Source organism: Lynx canadensis, chromosome D3 (genome assembly GCF_007474595.2).
Source record: "Lynx canadensis isolate LIC74 chromosome D3, mLynCan4.pri.v2, whole genome shotgun sequence".
Taxonomy (NCBI): Eukaryota; Metazoa; Chordata; class Mammalia; order Carnivora; family Felidae; genus Lynx; species Lynx canadensis.
Window position 1 is genome coordinate 84,328,235 of NC_044314.2, and position 18,942 is coordinate 84,347,176.

Sequence of the window (18,942 nt, forward strand, 5' to 3'; positions counted from 1 at the left end):
TTCGAGAAAAATAGAAAGCAGCTAACTGGATTTTTCCACCAGATGTTCCAATTTGCTCATCCCATTTGTTGAAATGAAATGTCACCTATTTAAGTGGGTTTGAAGGGTTTTTGTTTTACAGAAGATTATCAGAGCACATCCTAAGATTTAAAATATTTGAAAAATACGAGGTGTATTTTTTAAAATTAAATAGAACAAATTCTACCTGTTTTTTAGTTCTCAGTATGGAATTGTCCTTGGCATTCCAAATATCAGTTCCTCCCTACCAGAAAGGAGGCTTCTAATAATGCGTGAGGCTCCTTCACATTGGTAGAGCTTGGATTTGAGGCTGCTGGCTGTGGTTTGCACTCACAAGCATAGGTAGTGTGCTATAAGAGGGTCAAGTCTTCCGCTAACACCGCAAGGGTCTCTGGCCCAGTAAGTAGAGTTTGATAGTAATTCTTGCTACAAGTGAAAAAAAAAATGCTTGAGGCTCATGGAAAATTTGGAATAATTTTTTTATTAAGAACCAATTAGGCTGTGCTTCCTGCTTTTTGCCTTGCTTGCTTGGCCTGAAGATAAGCCTTGAGAGTCTAGCTTTTCACCTCTTCAAGAGGTAATTTCAGTTAGATTCCTAGTATTGTTTGTGACATAAATCATTTCTGTAGCAATAAAACATGATGTCAAAATAGACTATAATCAGGAATAACCCAGAATTAGAAAGACCTTAGAATTCTATGAAAATCTGATAAGGTGACTCAAAAGCAAAGTGTCTTGTATACAATCATCTTAGAACATATTTTTATACCATACAATCTTTCAGGTGTTATCAGTAGCAATTTATCTCCAAGTCCAACAATAGTGCTTAGACACTACATGTTTAATAGCTACAGTCTAAAAAGGAATTAAAAAATTACCTTGCTTCCAGAGTGTATTTAAATCTTATAATAGACAAGCAATTGACAACCACTTAAAAATACAGTGCTCCCCACCAAAGCATAAAAGGGGTCACATTTCTCCTGTCAAAGCATCTTTTCTGATTACATAACAAAGCAGGCAATGAGAGATCAAATAGAGCTTTTCTTCAAGCTTTCTTTTATTCCCCCCAATGAAATTGTGCTTGTTAACCAACATTGTTGGCAGTTTGATTGGTACCCGGGGTTAACTTGCCTGCTTTGTTACTTGGCTGGCTTGCTTCTCTGTAAAGTGCCGGTGCTGGCTGATTCTGTGAAATAGCTCTCCCCCTTCCATCATCTCCATTACAATTAAGAGTCGAGCCCTGTTTGAAAGCATTTGATTTTGTTAAGTTAAAAAAAAAAAAAAAAAACCTGAAACATCAAGTAGCTAACCTAAAGATGCCTTATGTACCAAATGTGTAATAACTGCTTCCTAAGTCTAACCCGCCCACACCCCTCTAAGTGGACCCTTGTTACTACCAACTAGACACTATGAATAAGAAATAGCCCACACCTAAAATTTTCTAAGCTAAAATGGGAGTAAAATAATTAAGTTTTGAAGACAATGATCCTTTTGAAGATACTGTACTTGTTATTACTAGATGTTAAAGGGGGGGTGATATATTAAGGGACATGTTTTGTATCATATTTAGGGCAGCTAGATGGAAAATGTATCGAAAACAGAGTATGACTTTGTGTAGAACATGAATTTCAAGTCACTTGGCTGCTGTTGGGCCACCCTGGTAATTCACTCTCATTCTGTGTCTGTCTGTGTCTGTATCTATATCCGTGTCTCTCTCTCTGTCTCTCTCTCTCCACTCCTGTCCCCACTACACTAGTTTTCCATGTGACCCACAGCATACCCAGCAGGACAGCTGGACAAGGCTACACAGCTACTAAAAAAAAAAAAAGCAAAAATTCTTATGGTGTCAAAAAGAAAAAAAATCAGAATTCTGGTTACCATTCTTTGATGTACATGCTTCCAGTTTCCATCCAAATGCTTTCACCAACAGAGCACAGTTGTAAGAAACAATCATTTGATTTCCCTTGTTTTTACAAATCCATCTTCTTTGTCCACCCAGAAGACTCCTACCCATCCTCTTCAAGTCCTAGCCCCGACATAACCACTGTGTGAGACACCTTGTCTCCCTAGCCTACAGTTAGCAGCTCTCCTCTCCTTTATAAGCTCAAAGTATTTTATGGATGCCTCTCCTTGGTGCCTATCACATTGCTATGATGACAGGTTTACATCTCAGTACCCCCAGTAGAAACCATACCTTATTTAACTTTGAATTCCCTGGAAGACACCTGGAATGCCACTCAATGGGTTTGCCAAATATTTGGCAGCTAAAAGAATAATGTTGATTTCTTCCTTTAAAAGCAATGTCAGACTAAGCAATAAGGGCTTTTTGCCATATCAACTTCAAAGACAGTGCCTAGTAATATTTGGTCCTCTTTCACTAATTTGAAATAGAATGTTTTAATTCCACATTACATACTTTTTTTTTTAAAGAGAAAGTAATCACAATAATCAGGGGGCCCCAGAGAGTAGGTGGGGCATAGATAAAACAAGACTGGCAATGAGTTGGTAACTGTTGAGTTTGCATGATGGGTACCTGGGGATTCACTGAATAATTCTGTCTGCTTTTACAAATGTTTGAAATTTTCCAAACTAAAAGGAGGAAAGAGGGAGGGAAGGAGGGAGGGAGGGAGGGAGGGAGGGAAGGAGGGAAGGAGGGAAGGAGGGATTCCTTCCGCCTCCTTCCTCCTTCGCCTTCCTTCCTTCTGTCTGGCTCTCCCTTTTTTTTTGTTTCTGCTCTCTCCCCCCTCTCTTCCCGCCCCCCCCCCTACAACCTTGGCCTACATGTGGAGAGGTGGATATGAGGAGATGACCCCTATGTAGTCTTACCTGGGGCTGGACTCATGAGGAAACTGTACACTGTTAGCAAACACTTCAATAATTTGAACTATATTTGGGTGTGTGGCACACATCATGTGCAGACGTACCTTAAAGAGAACAGAGATTCACCTCACCAACAAATTTACTTTCTGCTGCCCCATCTATTAGCAAATGAAAAATCTGGCAAATAACTCATTTTGTTTCAGAAATTATTCATACATCTCTAAGCAAAAGAGTATGTCCTCCATTGTACATATTCCTAACAAATCATCACAACATCTGGGTGATTTAAAACAAAGGTGTTTTTTTTAAAACTAGAAACACATCGTCACAGCCCTCCTACAGCACTTACAAGACACTATTCACCATTCTCCACTCTTCAGGGACCTTGTCCAATAAGTATAAGCTGAGGTAAACCTGAACAGTTCAGGGCACAAGAACTACATTAACTGAAAAAGAACAAGAGGGAGTTGAAAGGAAATAAGACTCTATCAGCCTTTGGCACTGATAGATATGGGACCACTTTAAAATGATAACATGAATAGGGAAAAGGGGTAAATATGGATATAAAATTCTTTGTGCATCTCTGTATTCTCTGCCTTACTTGTAAAAAGAATAATTCTTAGGCACTTCCAATACTTAGGCAAATCAAGGCAACAAAGGGCCATACCTCATTTCTAGCTTTTGGACGATCAAAAAGAATTTTCAGTGCAAACCGTTCTTGAGTAGATTTCTTCACACAGACTCTAGATTTGGAGGAAAAAAAAATCAATCAGAAATCATCTATTAACAGTGAAAACTAATTTAACAAGTTCTTTTAGAACTGTACTTTTTTTTAATGTTTACTTATTTATTTTGAGAGAAAGAGAGCACGAGCAGGGGACAGGCAGAGAGAGAGGGAGAAAGAGAATCCCAAGCAGGCTCCACGCTGCCAGCACAGAGCCCAACACAGGGCTCAATCTCACAGAACATAAGATCATGACCTGAGCCGAAATCAAGAGTCAGACACCTAACTGACTGAGCCACTTGGGTGCCCCCTTAGAATTGTACTTCTAATCAAGAATATATCCAGATGCATCCAAATAAACTTGCCCCTAGGGCTAGCAGGTGGAGAGGCAGAAAAGCCATCTCACCCACCCTGCACAAGCCTCAGCTCCCGCGCCATGTGAAAGCAACCTGAGGATGGCCAAGGAAGGAATAATGGTCTCTGCTGGCTATAGGCGACTCTCAAGAGTAGCTCCACAACCTCAGTATCTTAAATGATTCTACATTACAGACCATGTGGCTCAATTAAATAGATTTCTAAATGGATGAGAAAAAGCCTAACATAAATACCTCCACTTGTTAAAGTTATTTCACAAATGTGGCACACTTGCTGTTTCTAATGGCCAATGTAGGTCAAATGGCCTTCTTCAGAGCAACTTTGCCATAGTTTGCATGTGGGTCTCTTACCTAACTGGACCACTAATTCCAGCTCCCAGCTTCTGAGTCCAATTGATATTGTATTCCTCTAAAATGGAGGTTTCCTATTAAAATAGAAAAGGGTGGGGGCAGAAAGTGATTCTCCAATTAAAAAGCTGAAAATTAAGCAGGGTGGACAACAGAAAACCTTATCACTCAACACCTCATCTTCTAAGAGAAACCGATAAGCAGAGCTTTGCGTTCTTTTGGTTTTATAATTAGGTGTTTTGTCTAAATGACTAAGTTAGGCACTGTTTTCCAGCAAAAGAGAAAGCAAACACATTAGGAGGAGAAGAAATTCTTCAGCTCATCTACAAGGTCCATTTGAGTAGATACTCAATGTTTTTTGGGGGGAGTGTGAAAGGAAGACATTCTTTCAAAATACTTCACTACTAAATATCACTTGCTAAAATGGTCAGGTACCTTTTCTGAGGTTCCAGAAAGACTGGTCTGATATATGCTTCCATGACCAGTGGCCTATACTCTTGAACAAGTTGGTCAAATTGTTGGAATAACAGTAAATTGTTATCTATTGAATAAATTGAGACTTAAAAGTTCAAATAAGGTAGTAGTGAGTAGTAAATTGATCTAATTTTCAATGGCATCATTTTGAATATAAAGATATTGTCATATTCATTGGGTAACTATATTTTTTTATAGTTTGCACTTGTTTTATTATACTTTTAATAGTTTTCAGTGGTTCCAGACATAGCCTCTATAGTTTTTATGGAATTCCTGTCTAATCACTATATGTTAAGCTTCTATTGCCATATGCTCAGGCAAGAAAGCCACATATTAAAGTTGTGGTAGGCTAAAATTCATTTTTTAGGGTTCCAAAGGAAGAAAAGGAAACCAAATTCAGACCTTGAGAAATTGGGCTAAAACTCATGAGACATTCAAATTGTTTTGTTGCAATGAAAATCTAACAGACTCCCAATTCCCAGTATATGGGAACAGAATATCTGTCCATGTAACACACATTCATTGAGCAGTTGATATGTGCCAGACATTAGGCTAAGTTCAGAGATGAAAATAGAGCTCCTGCCCAATTAATATGCAAGCATATAAAATAAGATTAGAATAGCCATCACCTCCACACGTCTTTGCGGCCCAGTTTTTTTTTTTTTCTGCTCAGACTTTTTTTTTTTTTTTGATTACTAGTGAAGTAAAACTTTTATTTTTTTTAATTTTTTATAATATAATTTATTGTCAAACTGGTTTCCATACAACACCCAGTACTCATCCCAAGAAGTGCCCTCCTCAATGCCCATCACCCACTTTCCCTTCTCCCCACAGCCCCCACCAACCCTCTGTTCTCAGTATCCAAGAGTCTCTTATGGTTTGCCTCCCTCCCTCTCTGTAAATTTTTTCCCCCTTCCCCTCCCTCATGGTCTTCTGTTAAGTTTCTGAAGATCTATATATGAGTGAAAACATATGGTATCTATCTTTCTCTGACTGACTTATTTCACTTAGCCTAATACCCTCCAGTTCCATTCACGTTGCTGCAAATGGCCAGATTTCATTCTTTCTCATTGCCAAGTAGTATTCCATTGTGTATATAAACCACATCTTCTTTATCCATTCGTCAGTTGATGGGACATTTAGGCTCTTCAACAAATTGTGCTGGGAAAACTGGGTATCCACATGCAAAAGAACAAAGTTGGACCCTTAACCCCATATACCAAAACTCAAAATAGATCAAAGAGCTTAATGTAAGACCTAAGACAATAAAACTCTTAGGACACGAGTTTCATAACACTGTCTTTGGCAATGATTCCTTGGATAGGACATCAAAGGAACAGGCAACAAAAGAAAAACTAGACCAGATGACTATGAAAATTGAAAAATTTTGTGTATCAAAAAACATTATTAATAGAGTAAAAAGGCAACCCACATAATAGGAGAAAATATTTGCAGATCAAGTGTGTGATAAGGGATTACTATCCAGAATATAGAGAACACCTAAAACTCAACAAAAAAAACCAAACAACCTGATTCAAAAAATGGGCAAAGAATTTGAATAGACATTTTCCCAAAGATACAAAAACAGCCAATAAACACATGAAAAGATGCTCAGCATCACTAATCATGAAGAAAACGCAAATCAAAATTCAATCAGATACAACCTCACACCCATTAGGATAGCTACTATCAAAAAGAAAAAAAAGGCAAAACACAAAACACAAAAACAGAAAATAACATGTATTGGCAAAGAAATGGAGAAACTGGAACCCTTATGCACTACTGATGGGAATGTACAATGGTACAACTACTGTGGAAAACAGTATGGTAGCTCCTCAAAAAAATTAAAACTAGAATTCCCATATGATCCAGCAAGTCAACTTCTGGGTATATACTCAAAAGAAATGAAAACAAGATCTTCAAGAGGTATTTGTACATCTATGTTTATAACAGTACTATTCACAATAGCTAAAATATGGAAGGGACCTAAATGTCCATATACATACAATGGAATATCATTCAGCCTTAAAAAGTAAAAGAAAAGAAAGTCAGTAATATGCTACAATATGATAAACCTTGAAAATATTATGCTAAGAGAAATAAGTCAGTCACAAAAAGACAAATACTTTATGATTCCATTTTTCTGAGGTGCTCAGAGTAGTCAATATTATAGACAGAAAGTAGATGGATAGTTGGTAGAGTCTGGGGGGGAAGGAGACAGTTTCAGTTTTACAAGAGCAAAAGAATTATGGGGATGGATGGTGATGATAGCTGCACATTAGAACTGTATTTAATGCCAGTGAAGTGCACCTTAAAAATGGTTAAGATGGTAAATTTTATGTCTAATTTTATCACGATTTTTTAAATGGGGAAAAAAGTAAAAGGATGGAAAAAGATATAGCATGAGTAACTACAAGAGAGCTGAAGTAGCTATACAGACAATAGACAAAATAGACTTTAAAACAAAAGATGTTGCGACAGTATGGAACTAGAATACATTTGCTAAGTGAAATAAGTTAGGCAGAGAGAGACAAATTCTCATGATTTCACTCATATGTGAAATTTAAGAAACACAACAGATAAAACACAGAGGAAGGGGAGGAAAAATAAGATAAAAACAGAGAAGGAGGCAAACCATAAGAGACTCTTAAGTACAGAGATCAAACTGAGGGTTGTTAGAGGGATGGTGGGTGGGGGATGAGATAAATGGGTAATGGGCATTAAGGAGGGCACTTGTTGGGTATTATATGTAAGTGATGAATCACTGGGTTCTATTCCTAAAACCAATACTACTCTGTATGTTAACCAACTTTAATTTAAATAGATAGATAGATAGATCAAAAGATGTTAATAAAGAAAGAGAAGCACTTTTTATAATGATGAAAAGGTCAATTCAGATAGGATGATTATAAACATATATGCAGGCACCTAACAGTAGAATCCAAAAATACATGAAGCACAATTTGACAGAATATAAGAGGAAAATAGACAATTCAAAATAATAGTTGGAGATTCTAATACTGCCACTCTCAATAACCGAAAAGCTAGACAGAAAATCAGCAAGAAAAACTTGTAGTAGAAGATAACACTGTCAACCAATTTGACCTGACATCTACAGAACACAGCATCCTATTCTTCAGGATAAACCATATGCTAGATCATAAGTCTCCATAAATTTTTTTAAACTGAATATATAAAGTTCTTCAACCACAATGGAATTAAGCTATAAATCAACAAGGAAATTTGGGAAATTTCAAAAATTCAAAAAAAAATTCAAAATTCAAAAAAGTTCAAAATTTACATAACACTTCTAAATAATCAATGGGTCAAAGAAGAAACAAGAAAAATTAGAAAAATTTTTAAAAAAATATTTTGATCTGAATGAAAATAAAAACAATACAGTAGTCTTCCCTTGTCTGTGGAGGATACATTCCAAGACTCCCAGGGGATACCTGAAACCACAGGACAGTACCAAATCCTAATGTTTTTCCTCTACATACCTATGATAAAATTTAATAATTTAGTTATAATGTATATAGCTTAACATTATACATTATAATTTATAAATTAGGCACAGTAAGAGACTAACAATAATTAATAATCAAATAAAACAATTATAACAATATACTGTAATAAAAGTCATGTTAACGTGCTCTCTCTCTCTCTCTCTTTCAGAAAATATCGTATTCTACCATACTCACCCTTCCTCTTGTTGTGATGATGTGAGATGATAAAGTGCCTGTATGATGAGATGAAGTGAGATGAATGACGGGAAGCATTGTGACAAAGCATTAGGTTACTACTGACCTTCTGATGATTCAAAAGGATTGTCTGCTTCCCGACCATGGTTGGCCACAGATAACTGAAACCATGGAAAGCAAAACCGTGGCTGTGAGGGGGCTGTATGTATGCTAAAATTTATTATGTGCAGCTAAAGTGGTGTTTAGATGGAAATTTATAGCTATAAATCTCTACATAAGAAAGATCACAAATCAATAACCTAAGCTTCTATTTTGAAAAACTAGCAGGAAAAAAATATATACTTGGGGTACCTGGATGGCTCAGTCTGTTGAACATCTGACTCGATATAGGCTCAGGTTGTGATCTCACAGTCATGGAATCAAGCCCCGTTGGGCTCTGCACTGAGTGGAGCCTGCTTGGGATTCTATTTCTTCCTTTCTCTCTCTGCCCCTCCCCCCCCCCACACTTTTTCACCCTCTCTCAAAATAAATAAACTTATATATATAGTCAAAGCAAGCAGAAAGAAATAATAAAAATTAGAGCAGAAATCAATAAAACAGAAGACAGAAAATAGAGAAAAATCAATGAAAACCAATAGTTAATTCCTCAAGATATCAAAATTAACAAAACTTTAGTTAGACTGAGAAGAAAAAAAAACCCACAAATGATTAATATTAGAAATGAAAGAGGAGGGGGTGCCTGGGTGGCTCAGTTGGTTGAGCGTTCGATCCCCACGTCGGGCTCTGTGCTGACAGCTCGGAGCCTGCTTCGGATTCTGTGTCTCCCTCTCTCTCTGCCCCTCCCCTGCTCATGCTCTGTATCTCTCTCAAAAATAAACATTTAAAAAAATATTAAAAATAAAAAAAAAAAAGAAATAGGAGACATCACAATCAACCTTACAGGAATCAAAGCATTATAAAGGATCACCATAAACAACTTTATGCCAGCAAATCAGACCACTAGATGAAATGGGCAAATTCCTAGAAAGACATAAATTACCAAAACTCACTCAAGAGGAGATAGAAAATCTGAATAAAACTATAACAAGAAACTGAATTAATAACAAAACAAAACAAAACAAAACAAAAAAGTCTTCCCACAAAGTAAAGGCTAGGCCCACATAGCTTCAGTGGTAAATTCTACCAAATCATTTAAAGCATGGTTTCTCAACCTCAGCATCACTGACATTATGAACCAATAGTTCTTTGTTGTGAGGTTGTCCTGTGCATTGCTAAGATGTTCAGGAGCATTCCTGGCCTCTACCTGCTAGATACTACAAGCATCCCCTACCCACACTGAACAACTGTAATGTCTCCAGACACTGCCAAATGCCTCACAAGAGGCAAAAACTGCCCCCTACTTAATGAAATGATATCAAGCCTCTGCACAAACTCTTCCAGAAAACAGAGGAGGATATAACTTCCCAAACTCATTCGGAAGCAAGTATTTCCCTCATACCAAAGCTAGACAAAGGCATCACAAGAAAACTATAGGCCTTTATCTCTCATGAATAAAAATGCAAAAATCCTCAGCAAAATTAGCAAAGTGAATACAGAAACATGTAAGAATAACTTTACATCAGACTAGGTGAGGTTTATACCAAGAATGCAAAATTGGTTTAATATCTGAAACTCAATTAATGTTACTCAATTAATACACCATAGTAAGAATAAAGAACAAAAACTATATAATCAACTCAATAGGTGAAGAAAAAGAACTTAACAAAAATTCAACACCTAATCCTGATAAAAATTCTTGGCAAACAAGGAATAGAAGAAAACTCAATTGGACAAAGGATGTCTACAAACCACTTACTTAGCAATAAGTCTTTAATGCTTTCCCCCTGAGATCAGGAACAAGGCAAGATGTCCACTTTTGCCACTTTCATTCAACACTGTACCTGAGGTTCTACCCACAGAATAAGGCAAGAAAACAAAATTAAGAGCATGCATCCTGTAAAGGAAGAAGTAAAACGGTATTTATTTGCTGAAGACATGATTTTTATATGTGGAAAATCCTAAAGAACCTACACACACACACAAAATCTAGAACTTAGCAAATGTGGTAAAGATGCAAAACACAATATCAAAATACAGAAATAAACTGCCTTTCTCTACACTAATGACAAACAATCCAAAAAATAAAATTTAACAATTCTTAACAGCACATTAAGAATAAAATATTTAGGAATAACTTTGTTAAATAACAAAGTGTAAGATTTATACACTGAAAACTACAAATACATCACCAAGAAAAATGGGAGAAGCCCTAATGAAATGGAGAGCTATACCATGTTCATGGATTAGAAGACAATATTGTTAAGATAGCAACTGTCCCCAAATTGACCTATAGATTCAGTGGAACCTCTATCAAAATCCCAGCACACGTTTTTGTAGAAATAAACAAGCTGATTCTAAAATTTATTTGGAAATACAAAGAACTTGAATAGCCAACTTAATTTTGAAAAAGAAAAATCAAATTGGCTCTCACAACTACCCAATTTTGGAAATTTACTATAAAGCTTGAGTAATAAAGATGATACTGGTATGAGGACAGTCATATTGATCAATAGAACAAAACAGAGAATCCAGAAAAAACTCACACACTATGATCAACTGATTCTCAAAAAAAGTACCAAAGTAATTCAATAAGCAAAAGACAGTGTTTTGAACAAACTGTCCTGGAACAACTGGATATCCATGTTAAAGACAAACAAACAAAACCTTAGACCCTTATGTAACACCAAAGACAAAAGTTAACTCCAAGTGGATATCAGATCTAAATAAATAACTAAAAACTATAAAACTTCTAGAAGGAAATATAGTTGAAAAAATCTTATAACCTGAGACTAGGCAAAGATTTCTTAGCTATGACACCATAAGCACAATCCATCAAAGAAAAGAAAAAGAAAAAAAAAGATACACTGGACTTCATCAAAGTTAAAACCATTAAAAACTGAAAAGCCAAGACATATACTGGGAAAAAATATTTGCAGATCTATGTCTGATAAATCACTTTTATTCAGAGTTTATAAAGAACTCTTACAACTCAGTAATAAGACAATTTAAAAATGGGCAAGGGGCTCTTGGGTGGTTCAGTCAGTTAAGCATCTGAATTCAGCTCAGGTCATGATCTCACAGCCCATGAGTTCAAGCCCCACATCAGGCTCTCTGCTGTCAGCACAGAGCCCACTTCAGATCCTCTGTCTCCCTCCCTCTACTCCTCCCCTGCTTGTGTGCTCTCACTCTCTCTCTCCCTCAAAAATAAACATTTTAAAAAATTAAAAATAAAATAAAAATGGGCAAAAGATTTTAATAAATAGGAAAAAAAAATACACGAATGGCAAACACGTGAAAAGATACTCAACAGCATTAGAATTAGGTTTTATTCAGAGTATATGAAGAACCTTGCAACTCAACAATAAGACAAATAACCCAATTTAAAAATGGGCAAATGATTTGAATAGACATTTCACCAGAAAAGATACACAAATGGCAAATAAACACATGAAAAGTTGTTCAACAATATGAGTCATTAGGGAAATGCACATTAAAACCACAATCAGATACTACTACACAACCATTAGAATAGCTAAAATAGAAAGACTGACAATACCAAATATTTGTGAGGAGGGTAAAAACAAACAAACAAAAACGGCCCAAACCACTCAAATACTACCGGTGGGAATGAATATTGGTAAAGCTACTTTGGAAAAGTTTTGCAATTTCTTAAAAAGTTAAACATAAACTTACCATACGTAAAATTACCTAGTAATTCCATACCAAGGTATTTACCCAGAAGGAATTAAAACAAATGTTTACACAAAAACTTGCATGGGCAAGTTGTATTTATCATTTTGTTCATAATAGCTAAAATTCAAAAACAACCTAAATGCCCATCAACTGGGGATGAATAAACAATAAAGACTACTCAACAAGTAAAAAGAAATAAACTCAACACATGCACTAACATGGATGAACCTTATAAGTATTTAAGAAGCCAAACACATAACACTACATATTATATACAATTTCATTAATTTGGAATTTCTCAAGACAAAACAAGTGACAGAAAACAGATCAATGATCATCTGGAGTGGCAAGTGGGAGTAGAGTAGGACTACAGAGAGGCAAAAAGAACTTTCTAGGGGGGGATAGAAATACTCTAAAACTGGATTGTGATGACAGTTGCACAACTCTGTAAGTTTATTAACAATTCTTCAAGTATACACTTACACTGAGTTAATTTTATGGTATGTAAATTATACTGAAATTTAAAAAAACATTTTTAAAACTAAGGAAATGAATTTTCACTAGTTCATCAAATATTAAGAACTCTTCCATATACAGTAAGACATATATGCAAGACAGTATCTAACCCCCAAATGCTCATTCTCCAGGTTTAGTTAAGTGCCTTAGGAATAGTGAAGCCATAGGGCTATGGGAGAAGAGACAGAAATGAGAAGACAGAGGCTATGGTTGTTGCCTTGGCCGTATCCTAATTATTCTGAAGAGTAATAAGATGAGATGTTAAACTCTAATTGGACCGCTCTTAGGTAGTCAGGCAGAAGTTTAAGAGTCCAGGACAACAGCTTTTCCAGCTGAACTCTAGAGGTCTCAGTCCTCACCAATGAGGGACATCCTCAAGAAAGCAAAATAATGAATACAGCACAATGTTACAGACCAGAAGTTTTATTTATTGTGATGCTGGCTTGCTTCCAAGGGAGTATACCCTAGTCAGTACTGGAAGTCAGATCAGATATTTTCAACTCCACTTATTTGTACTGGTTGGACACAAATTAGTAGGAAGACTCATCAATGACCTATCAAGTACATGAAGAAAAGCTAAAATATTTTAAGAAAATTAACTTGGGCAATAGTGACCAAGAAATTGTAACTTTCTAAAACGACTGTTTAGTTGCTATGAGCCAACATTCATCAAGTTCTTACTAAATGTTAGTTATTATTTTAAGCACATTTAGAAATATTTGCTCATCAAATCCTCACAAACCCTATGGAGTGTTTTTATCTCGTTTCTAGGAATGAGCAAACTCAGGGACAGAGAAGTAAAAGGATTTACTCAAGGACAGAGCTAATGAATGGCAAGGCTGAGGTTTTATGAGACTGACATGCTACCTACTGCGCTAAGGAGGCACCTAAGGCTGATGTTTTAATCCATTAGTCTACATAAACTATTGTAACCACTATGTTACGTTGCCTCCCATTTATATATTTACCCACTAGAAGTCCCTCTTCTGTTAGAAACTCCACAGAGGTCCTCTTCTATTCAAGGTCAAAGCCAAAGTGCTTACAATGGTCTACAAGTCCCTCTGAGCTCTAGCTTCCCATCACCTCTCTAAAACGTAATCCATGCTGGGGTGCCTGGGTGGCTCAGTCAGTTAAGCGTTCAACTTCGCCTCAGGTCATGATCTCATGGTTCGGTTCGTAGGTTCAAGCCCTGCATCTGGCTCTGCGCTGACAGCTCAGAGCCTGGAGCCTGTTTCAGATTCTGTGTCTCCCTCTCTTTCTGCCCCTCCCCTCTGTCTCCATCTCAAAAATAAGTAAACGTTTAAAAAAATAATAAATAAAATATAATGTATGTTGACCCAATGCATTCACCTTGCTTTTCCTGGATCACACAAGACTTGAACGTACCTCAGAGCCTTTTTATCTGCTGTTCCCACTGCCTGGAATATTCTTCCCCAAGACAGTGGAGGTTTGCTCCCTCATTGCCTTCAGAGCTCCACACAAATGTCACTTCCTCAGAGAGGCCTCTCCTGACTACTTTTCCTAAAATAGTACTCCCCACCCTTTTTATACTTAATTATAACCACCTGCAGTGTGTTGTGGTTTTTTTTGTTGTTTTTTTTTACCTAACTCCACCATCTAGACTATAAACTGCATGAGAGGCAGGGACATTTAGAAGTTTGGCTTTGTACCACTAGTGCCTAAGACAGCACCTGGCACAAAACAGACAAGACTTGAATTTAAAAATCTGCCACATATGCTCTGATTCACAACCCAGTCATAAAACTTGAGGTAACCATTCCTGACCCTGTACTAATAAAATCCAACCCCCTCCCACAAAAATGCAGTGTTTTAGAACATTTTTTGTGGTAAAATTTGATCTTCCTTAATGTGTATATTTTCATGCCTCCTTTAAAAGGTTAAGTTTCTTTGGAATGACTGATTTCTATAAACTTTACTACACCAAACAAAACAAAACAAAAACTGTTAGAAGTGTAACTTTGTAAGTGTGTTCTGAAGGGGAAAATAACTCCAAGTTGCCAATGGATGCCTGTCCTTCAAGGGAAAATGAAATTCTTTTTTTTTTTTTAAGGTTTATTTTTTAGTAATCTATACACCCAAGGTGGGGTGTGAACTCACAACCCCAAGATCAAGAGTTGCACGCTCTTCCAACTGAGCCAGCCAGGCACCACAGAAAATGAAAATTCGTAAATGCTCTGACTTAATACTGCAATATAAATAATGCATATCAAACTTTAAGCTTCAGTGTTCAACTTACACAAGACTAATTTCCAAGCTACAGCTAGATAATAACTTTCTAACTATTAGTACCTCGAAGTTTGCCTGTTTGTTTTGTGGTTTTTACAAAAACAAAGAGTAAAAAACAGATTTTTAAAAAACTTTTCATTTTATTTGGGTCATTTTAGAACACACATATTTGTTTTGTTGTTGTTGTTAACAGAGCAGTAAGTCACGGGACACCATTAGGTCTTCTTCAATAAATTAAACGCTGCCTAGGAGGAGAGGGAAGAGGAAAAAGAGAGGCAACAAACGCAAAAGAACAAGTATTTGCCAAAAGACGGATTTTGTAAGAAGGCGGACCACCTCCTTCTGAACCTGCAGGTTTCCAGGAGGCTGGTTTCAAACAATTCGAGAGCGATGGGTAAAGTCCAACTCTCCAAGTACTGTAGCAGATCATCCGGAAACAAATACTGGCGGCACTTGGGGGGTGATCGAAAGTGTAGTAGGGCCCCCTCCGTCCCACTCATATCAAGTATCTCCACGCCACTCACCTTCCGTTTTAGCTGAGCACAAATCACATCCCTGCTTTAACCAGAAAAGTCAGAGGGAGTCGGACATCCCTCCCTATACATACACAAACCATTCGCCCCAGGGCGGTAAAACGCAGTCCACGGAATCCGGGAAAATCGAAACCCGACAGTCGCTGGAATCTCTCGCTTCAAGTTCTCTCCGCTTTCTGAGGCTGAGCCCAGATGAATGCCACAGGGACAGAGCGGGGAGGAAGGGGGCATCTCCCCCTTACCTTGATGGCTTTCTCCATGTCGTTCTCCTCGGACATGCTCCGTGGGGTCTCTACGGCCGGGAGCGGCGGAGGCTGCGCAAGTGCCGGGTCCCACCGCAGCCGAGGGTGCGAGGAGCTCGGCGCTAGGGCCCCTGGGCCTCGGGGAGACCGGCAGCCGCCGCCCCCAGGGACCGGAGGGGGTGAGGGCCCTGGCGCCGGCTCGGCTTCGGCGGGCGGCTCTAGGCTGGCGGCGGCGGCCCCCGGGGACAAGCCTTTGTGCTGGGCCCCGCGCGGACGCCTCCCGGCTTCATCCCCAGCCGGGGAGGCAGGCTCCCGGGGCAGGGCGAGGCGGGGAGGGTCCCCGTCCGGGGCGCTGTGCAGAGGCCTCGCGGGGCCGCCGATTAGGCCCGGGCTCGCCAGGTCCTAATAAGGAACCTGCGCCTCCGTCTCCGCCGCCGGCACCTCCGCGAAGCCAAGGCCGAGCCCGCCGCCGCCGCCGCTGCCGCTCCCGCTGCCGCTGCCGCTTCAGCGCCACACATCGCCGGGACACCCGCGCCGGGCAGCCCCGCCGGCCGCCCGCCCGCCGGCGCTGTGCCCCGCCTGAGCTCCGGGCCGCCCCTCCGGCCGCCCGACTCCGTGCCCCCACGGCTCCACGCACCCCTCGCCGACGTCCGCTGGGGTTTCCGAGCGCCCCCAAACCACGCAGCTGATTCGCAGGCGTCCGCCAGGGCCTCCCCAAACAGCGCCACACTCGGGACAGGCCCCCGGGCCCTCCGCAACGCTGGCGCCGTGCTGATGACGTAATGGGTCGGGGCCCCGACGGGGCGGGGCTATTGGTGTACACCACCTGATTCGAGCGGCGTTCGGGTTCTGTCTCTCCGCTCCCGGCGCCGGCCAGAAGGTTCGTCCCGCCGGTAACGGCCCGCGCGAAGGAGCCGGGAGTTTGGGCTCGTGATGAGCAAGAGGAAACAGAGGTCCCCGGCAGGTCCAGAGGTAAGAGAACAGAGTTGTGTGTAATAACAGCAATAATAGTTGTATATTCGGAGGGTTAACTTTACGTAAAGCTCTTTTTCTCCATCAGTTTCTTTCTTCTTTACGAAGTAAGCATTTGACGCTGCGAGGTAAGTATGTTCTTATCCCCCGTTTGCAGATTAGGTAACTAAGTCTCAGAGAACTGAACTCACTTGCCATAGCTGAGACGTGGTCAGGTCAGAATTGGACGCCAAGTTTGTGCTCCTTCCGCTACACCAGCAACCTACCGGAGGGCCTTGTAGGAGCTTTTGGCTGATCACCGCTTGGTGGTTCTTCATTCGTTCACTTAGATACTGAGCGGCATCTGTACCAGGCCTGCTCAACACTTGGGAAGCAATAGGATCAAGAACCCGTCCTTGCTCAGTGGATCTCACTTTCAGGAGAGCTAAGCAGCAAATGAACAGGGGACAGCACTGAGTTTGTAGATGCTAAGAAGAAAGTGGACAGGATGCTGAGGTAAGAGAATAACTGGTTGTGGGGACTTTTCCTAGTAGATGATCAGGGAAGGTCTCCCATGAGGTAACATTGAAGCTGAGACCTCTGAGGAATGAGAAGGAGCTGTCTGTTGGAAATCTGAGGAGGAGATTTCTGGGCATATGGAACAGCAAGTGAAAAAATCTTAAGGCGGAAATAAGCTAAATAACGTTCGAGGATCAGCAAAAAGTTCATTGTAGCTGGAGCAGAGGGAGTAAAAGGACAGAACAACAAAGGATGAGGCTGGAGAGGTGGACAGGGCTGTATCATACACCTTGAGATTCATAGTAATGACTGAATTTTATTCTATGTCACTGGAAGATTTTAAACTGAAGAGTGATGTGATCAAAGTTATGTTTTGAAAGATCACTCTGCTAGATAGAGAACTATGGGCAAGCAAGAGTGGAGACATGGAGAGCTATTAAGAGGTGATTGGAACGATCCAGATGAGAGATTATTTAATGCTCGAACTAAGGAGGTAGCAGCAAAGATCAGGTAGATGGATTTACGGTATGCTTTGGGAGTACAGTTGCCGGTATTTCCTGAAGGATTCAATGTAGAAAGTAAGAATAAGAAATGAATCAAGAATAACTTCCAGGAGTCTGTCTTCAGCAACCGGATGGATGATGGTGCCATTCAGTGAATGAAAGGTTTGATGAGGCTGAGGGTGGGGAATCCACAGGTTTTTTTCTGTCGAGGTTAATTTGAGGGTTTTGTGCGCTATCCCAGAGGATAAGTCAAGTTGTGGTGCAGACCTGGTTGTCATCTTTATTGGCCATATGCCTACTGTACATTCCTCAGCCCCCTAAAGTAGGTGTGGCCACGTGCCTGTGCTCTCCCCAACGGAAAGTGTACAGAAGAGATGTGCCCAGTTTCCAGGCTTGGCCCAGAAAATTCGTCAACAGGTGCTCCTACTTACCCTGCCAGCTGGACGATTCTGGTTCTGGAGAAGGCACAGCCTCAAGATGGAAGATTCCTAAGTGGAGAACATTTGCCCCCATTGACCTATATGTCCACCCAGGTCTGTTCTATGAGAAACAGAAATAAACCTTTATTGTTTTGAGCTTTCATGTATTCGAGTCTTTTTGTAATAGCAACTTTGCCTGTGCTGCCTGTAATCCAATTAAGAACAGTGATCCATCAGTGAACATTGGGAGGAAATTTCTAAATGAATTGATATTATCCATAACAGGAAATCAAAGATGCCTTGGTTTTATTCAGGTGCCTCTCTGTGCCAGGCACTGTGCTACATAATAAAGATGCAGAGATGAAGAAGAGAGGTCCGTAGCCTCAAACACTGAGTCTGGCAGCTTAACTTCTCGACCATTACCTACATGTGCTTTCCCTCTCCCCTCCCAACACACACACACACACACACACACACACACACACACACAGCCTAATTTGTACAAGTTCTTTTTTTTTCTTACATATTCTTCGACCACATTCTTCTTTTTTTTTTAATGTTTATTTATTTTAGAGAGACAGAGAGAGACACAGGATCTGAAGCAAACTAGGCTCTGAGCTGTCAGCACAAAGCCCAACATGTGGCTCAAACTCACGAACCATGAGATCATGACCTGGGCCAAAGTCAGCCGGTTTAACCGACTGACCCACCTAGGTGCCCCTCTTCAACCACATGCTAAATACCACTTTATCAGGAAGACA

At 39.7% G+C, this 18,942-nt stretch overlaps 1 protein-coding gene, 1 long non-coding RNA gene and 1 other non-coding gene across 4 annotated transcripts in view; 2 read left to right on the forward strand and 1 right to left on the reverse strand.

Annotated features, from left to right (window-relative positions):
• Nucleotides 1–16,180, reverse strand: part of MAPKAPK5 (MAPK activated protein kinase 5) — a 42,138-nt gene extending 25,958 nt beyond the window's left edge. For both annotated transcript variants that reach the window (XM_030292221.1, XM_030292220.1), the window contains exons 1-5: nucleotides 15,790–16,180; nucleotides 4,288–4,361; nucleotides 3,506–3,581; nucleotides 2,845–2,942; nucleotides 1,150–1,258 (exon numbers count right to left, since the gene is read on the reverse strand). In XM_030292221.1, the coding sequence (XP_030148081.1) occupies nucleotides 1,150–1,258; nucleotides 2,845–2,942; nucleotides 3,506–3,581; nucleotides 4,288–4,361; nucleotides 15,790–15,825 (393 nt within the window). In that variant the 5' untranslated portion in view covers nucleotides 15,826–16,180. The remainder of the gene's footprint in view (nucleotides 1–1,149; nucleotides 1,259–2,844; nucleotides 2,943–3,505; nucleotides 3,582–4,287; nucleotides 4,362–15,789) is intronic.
• On the forward strand, nucleotides 299–452 carry LOC115498859. Its single transcript, XR_003963982.1, has one exon. It is a non-coding gene; the product is annotated as a small nucleolar RNA SNORA62/SNORA6 family (small nucleolar RNA).
• Nucleotides 16,181–16,596: 416 nt separating the features above from the next.
• Nucleotides 16,597–18,342, forward strand: LOC115498643. The gene is made up of 2 exons (XR_003963891.1): nucleotides 16,597–16,761; nucleotides 17,091–18,342. It is a non-coding gene; the product is annotated as an uncharacterized LOC115498643 (long non-coding RNA).
• Nucleotides 18,343–18,942: the final 600 nt, after the last annotated feature.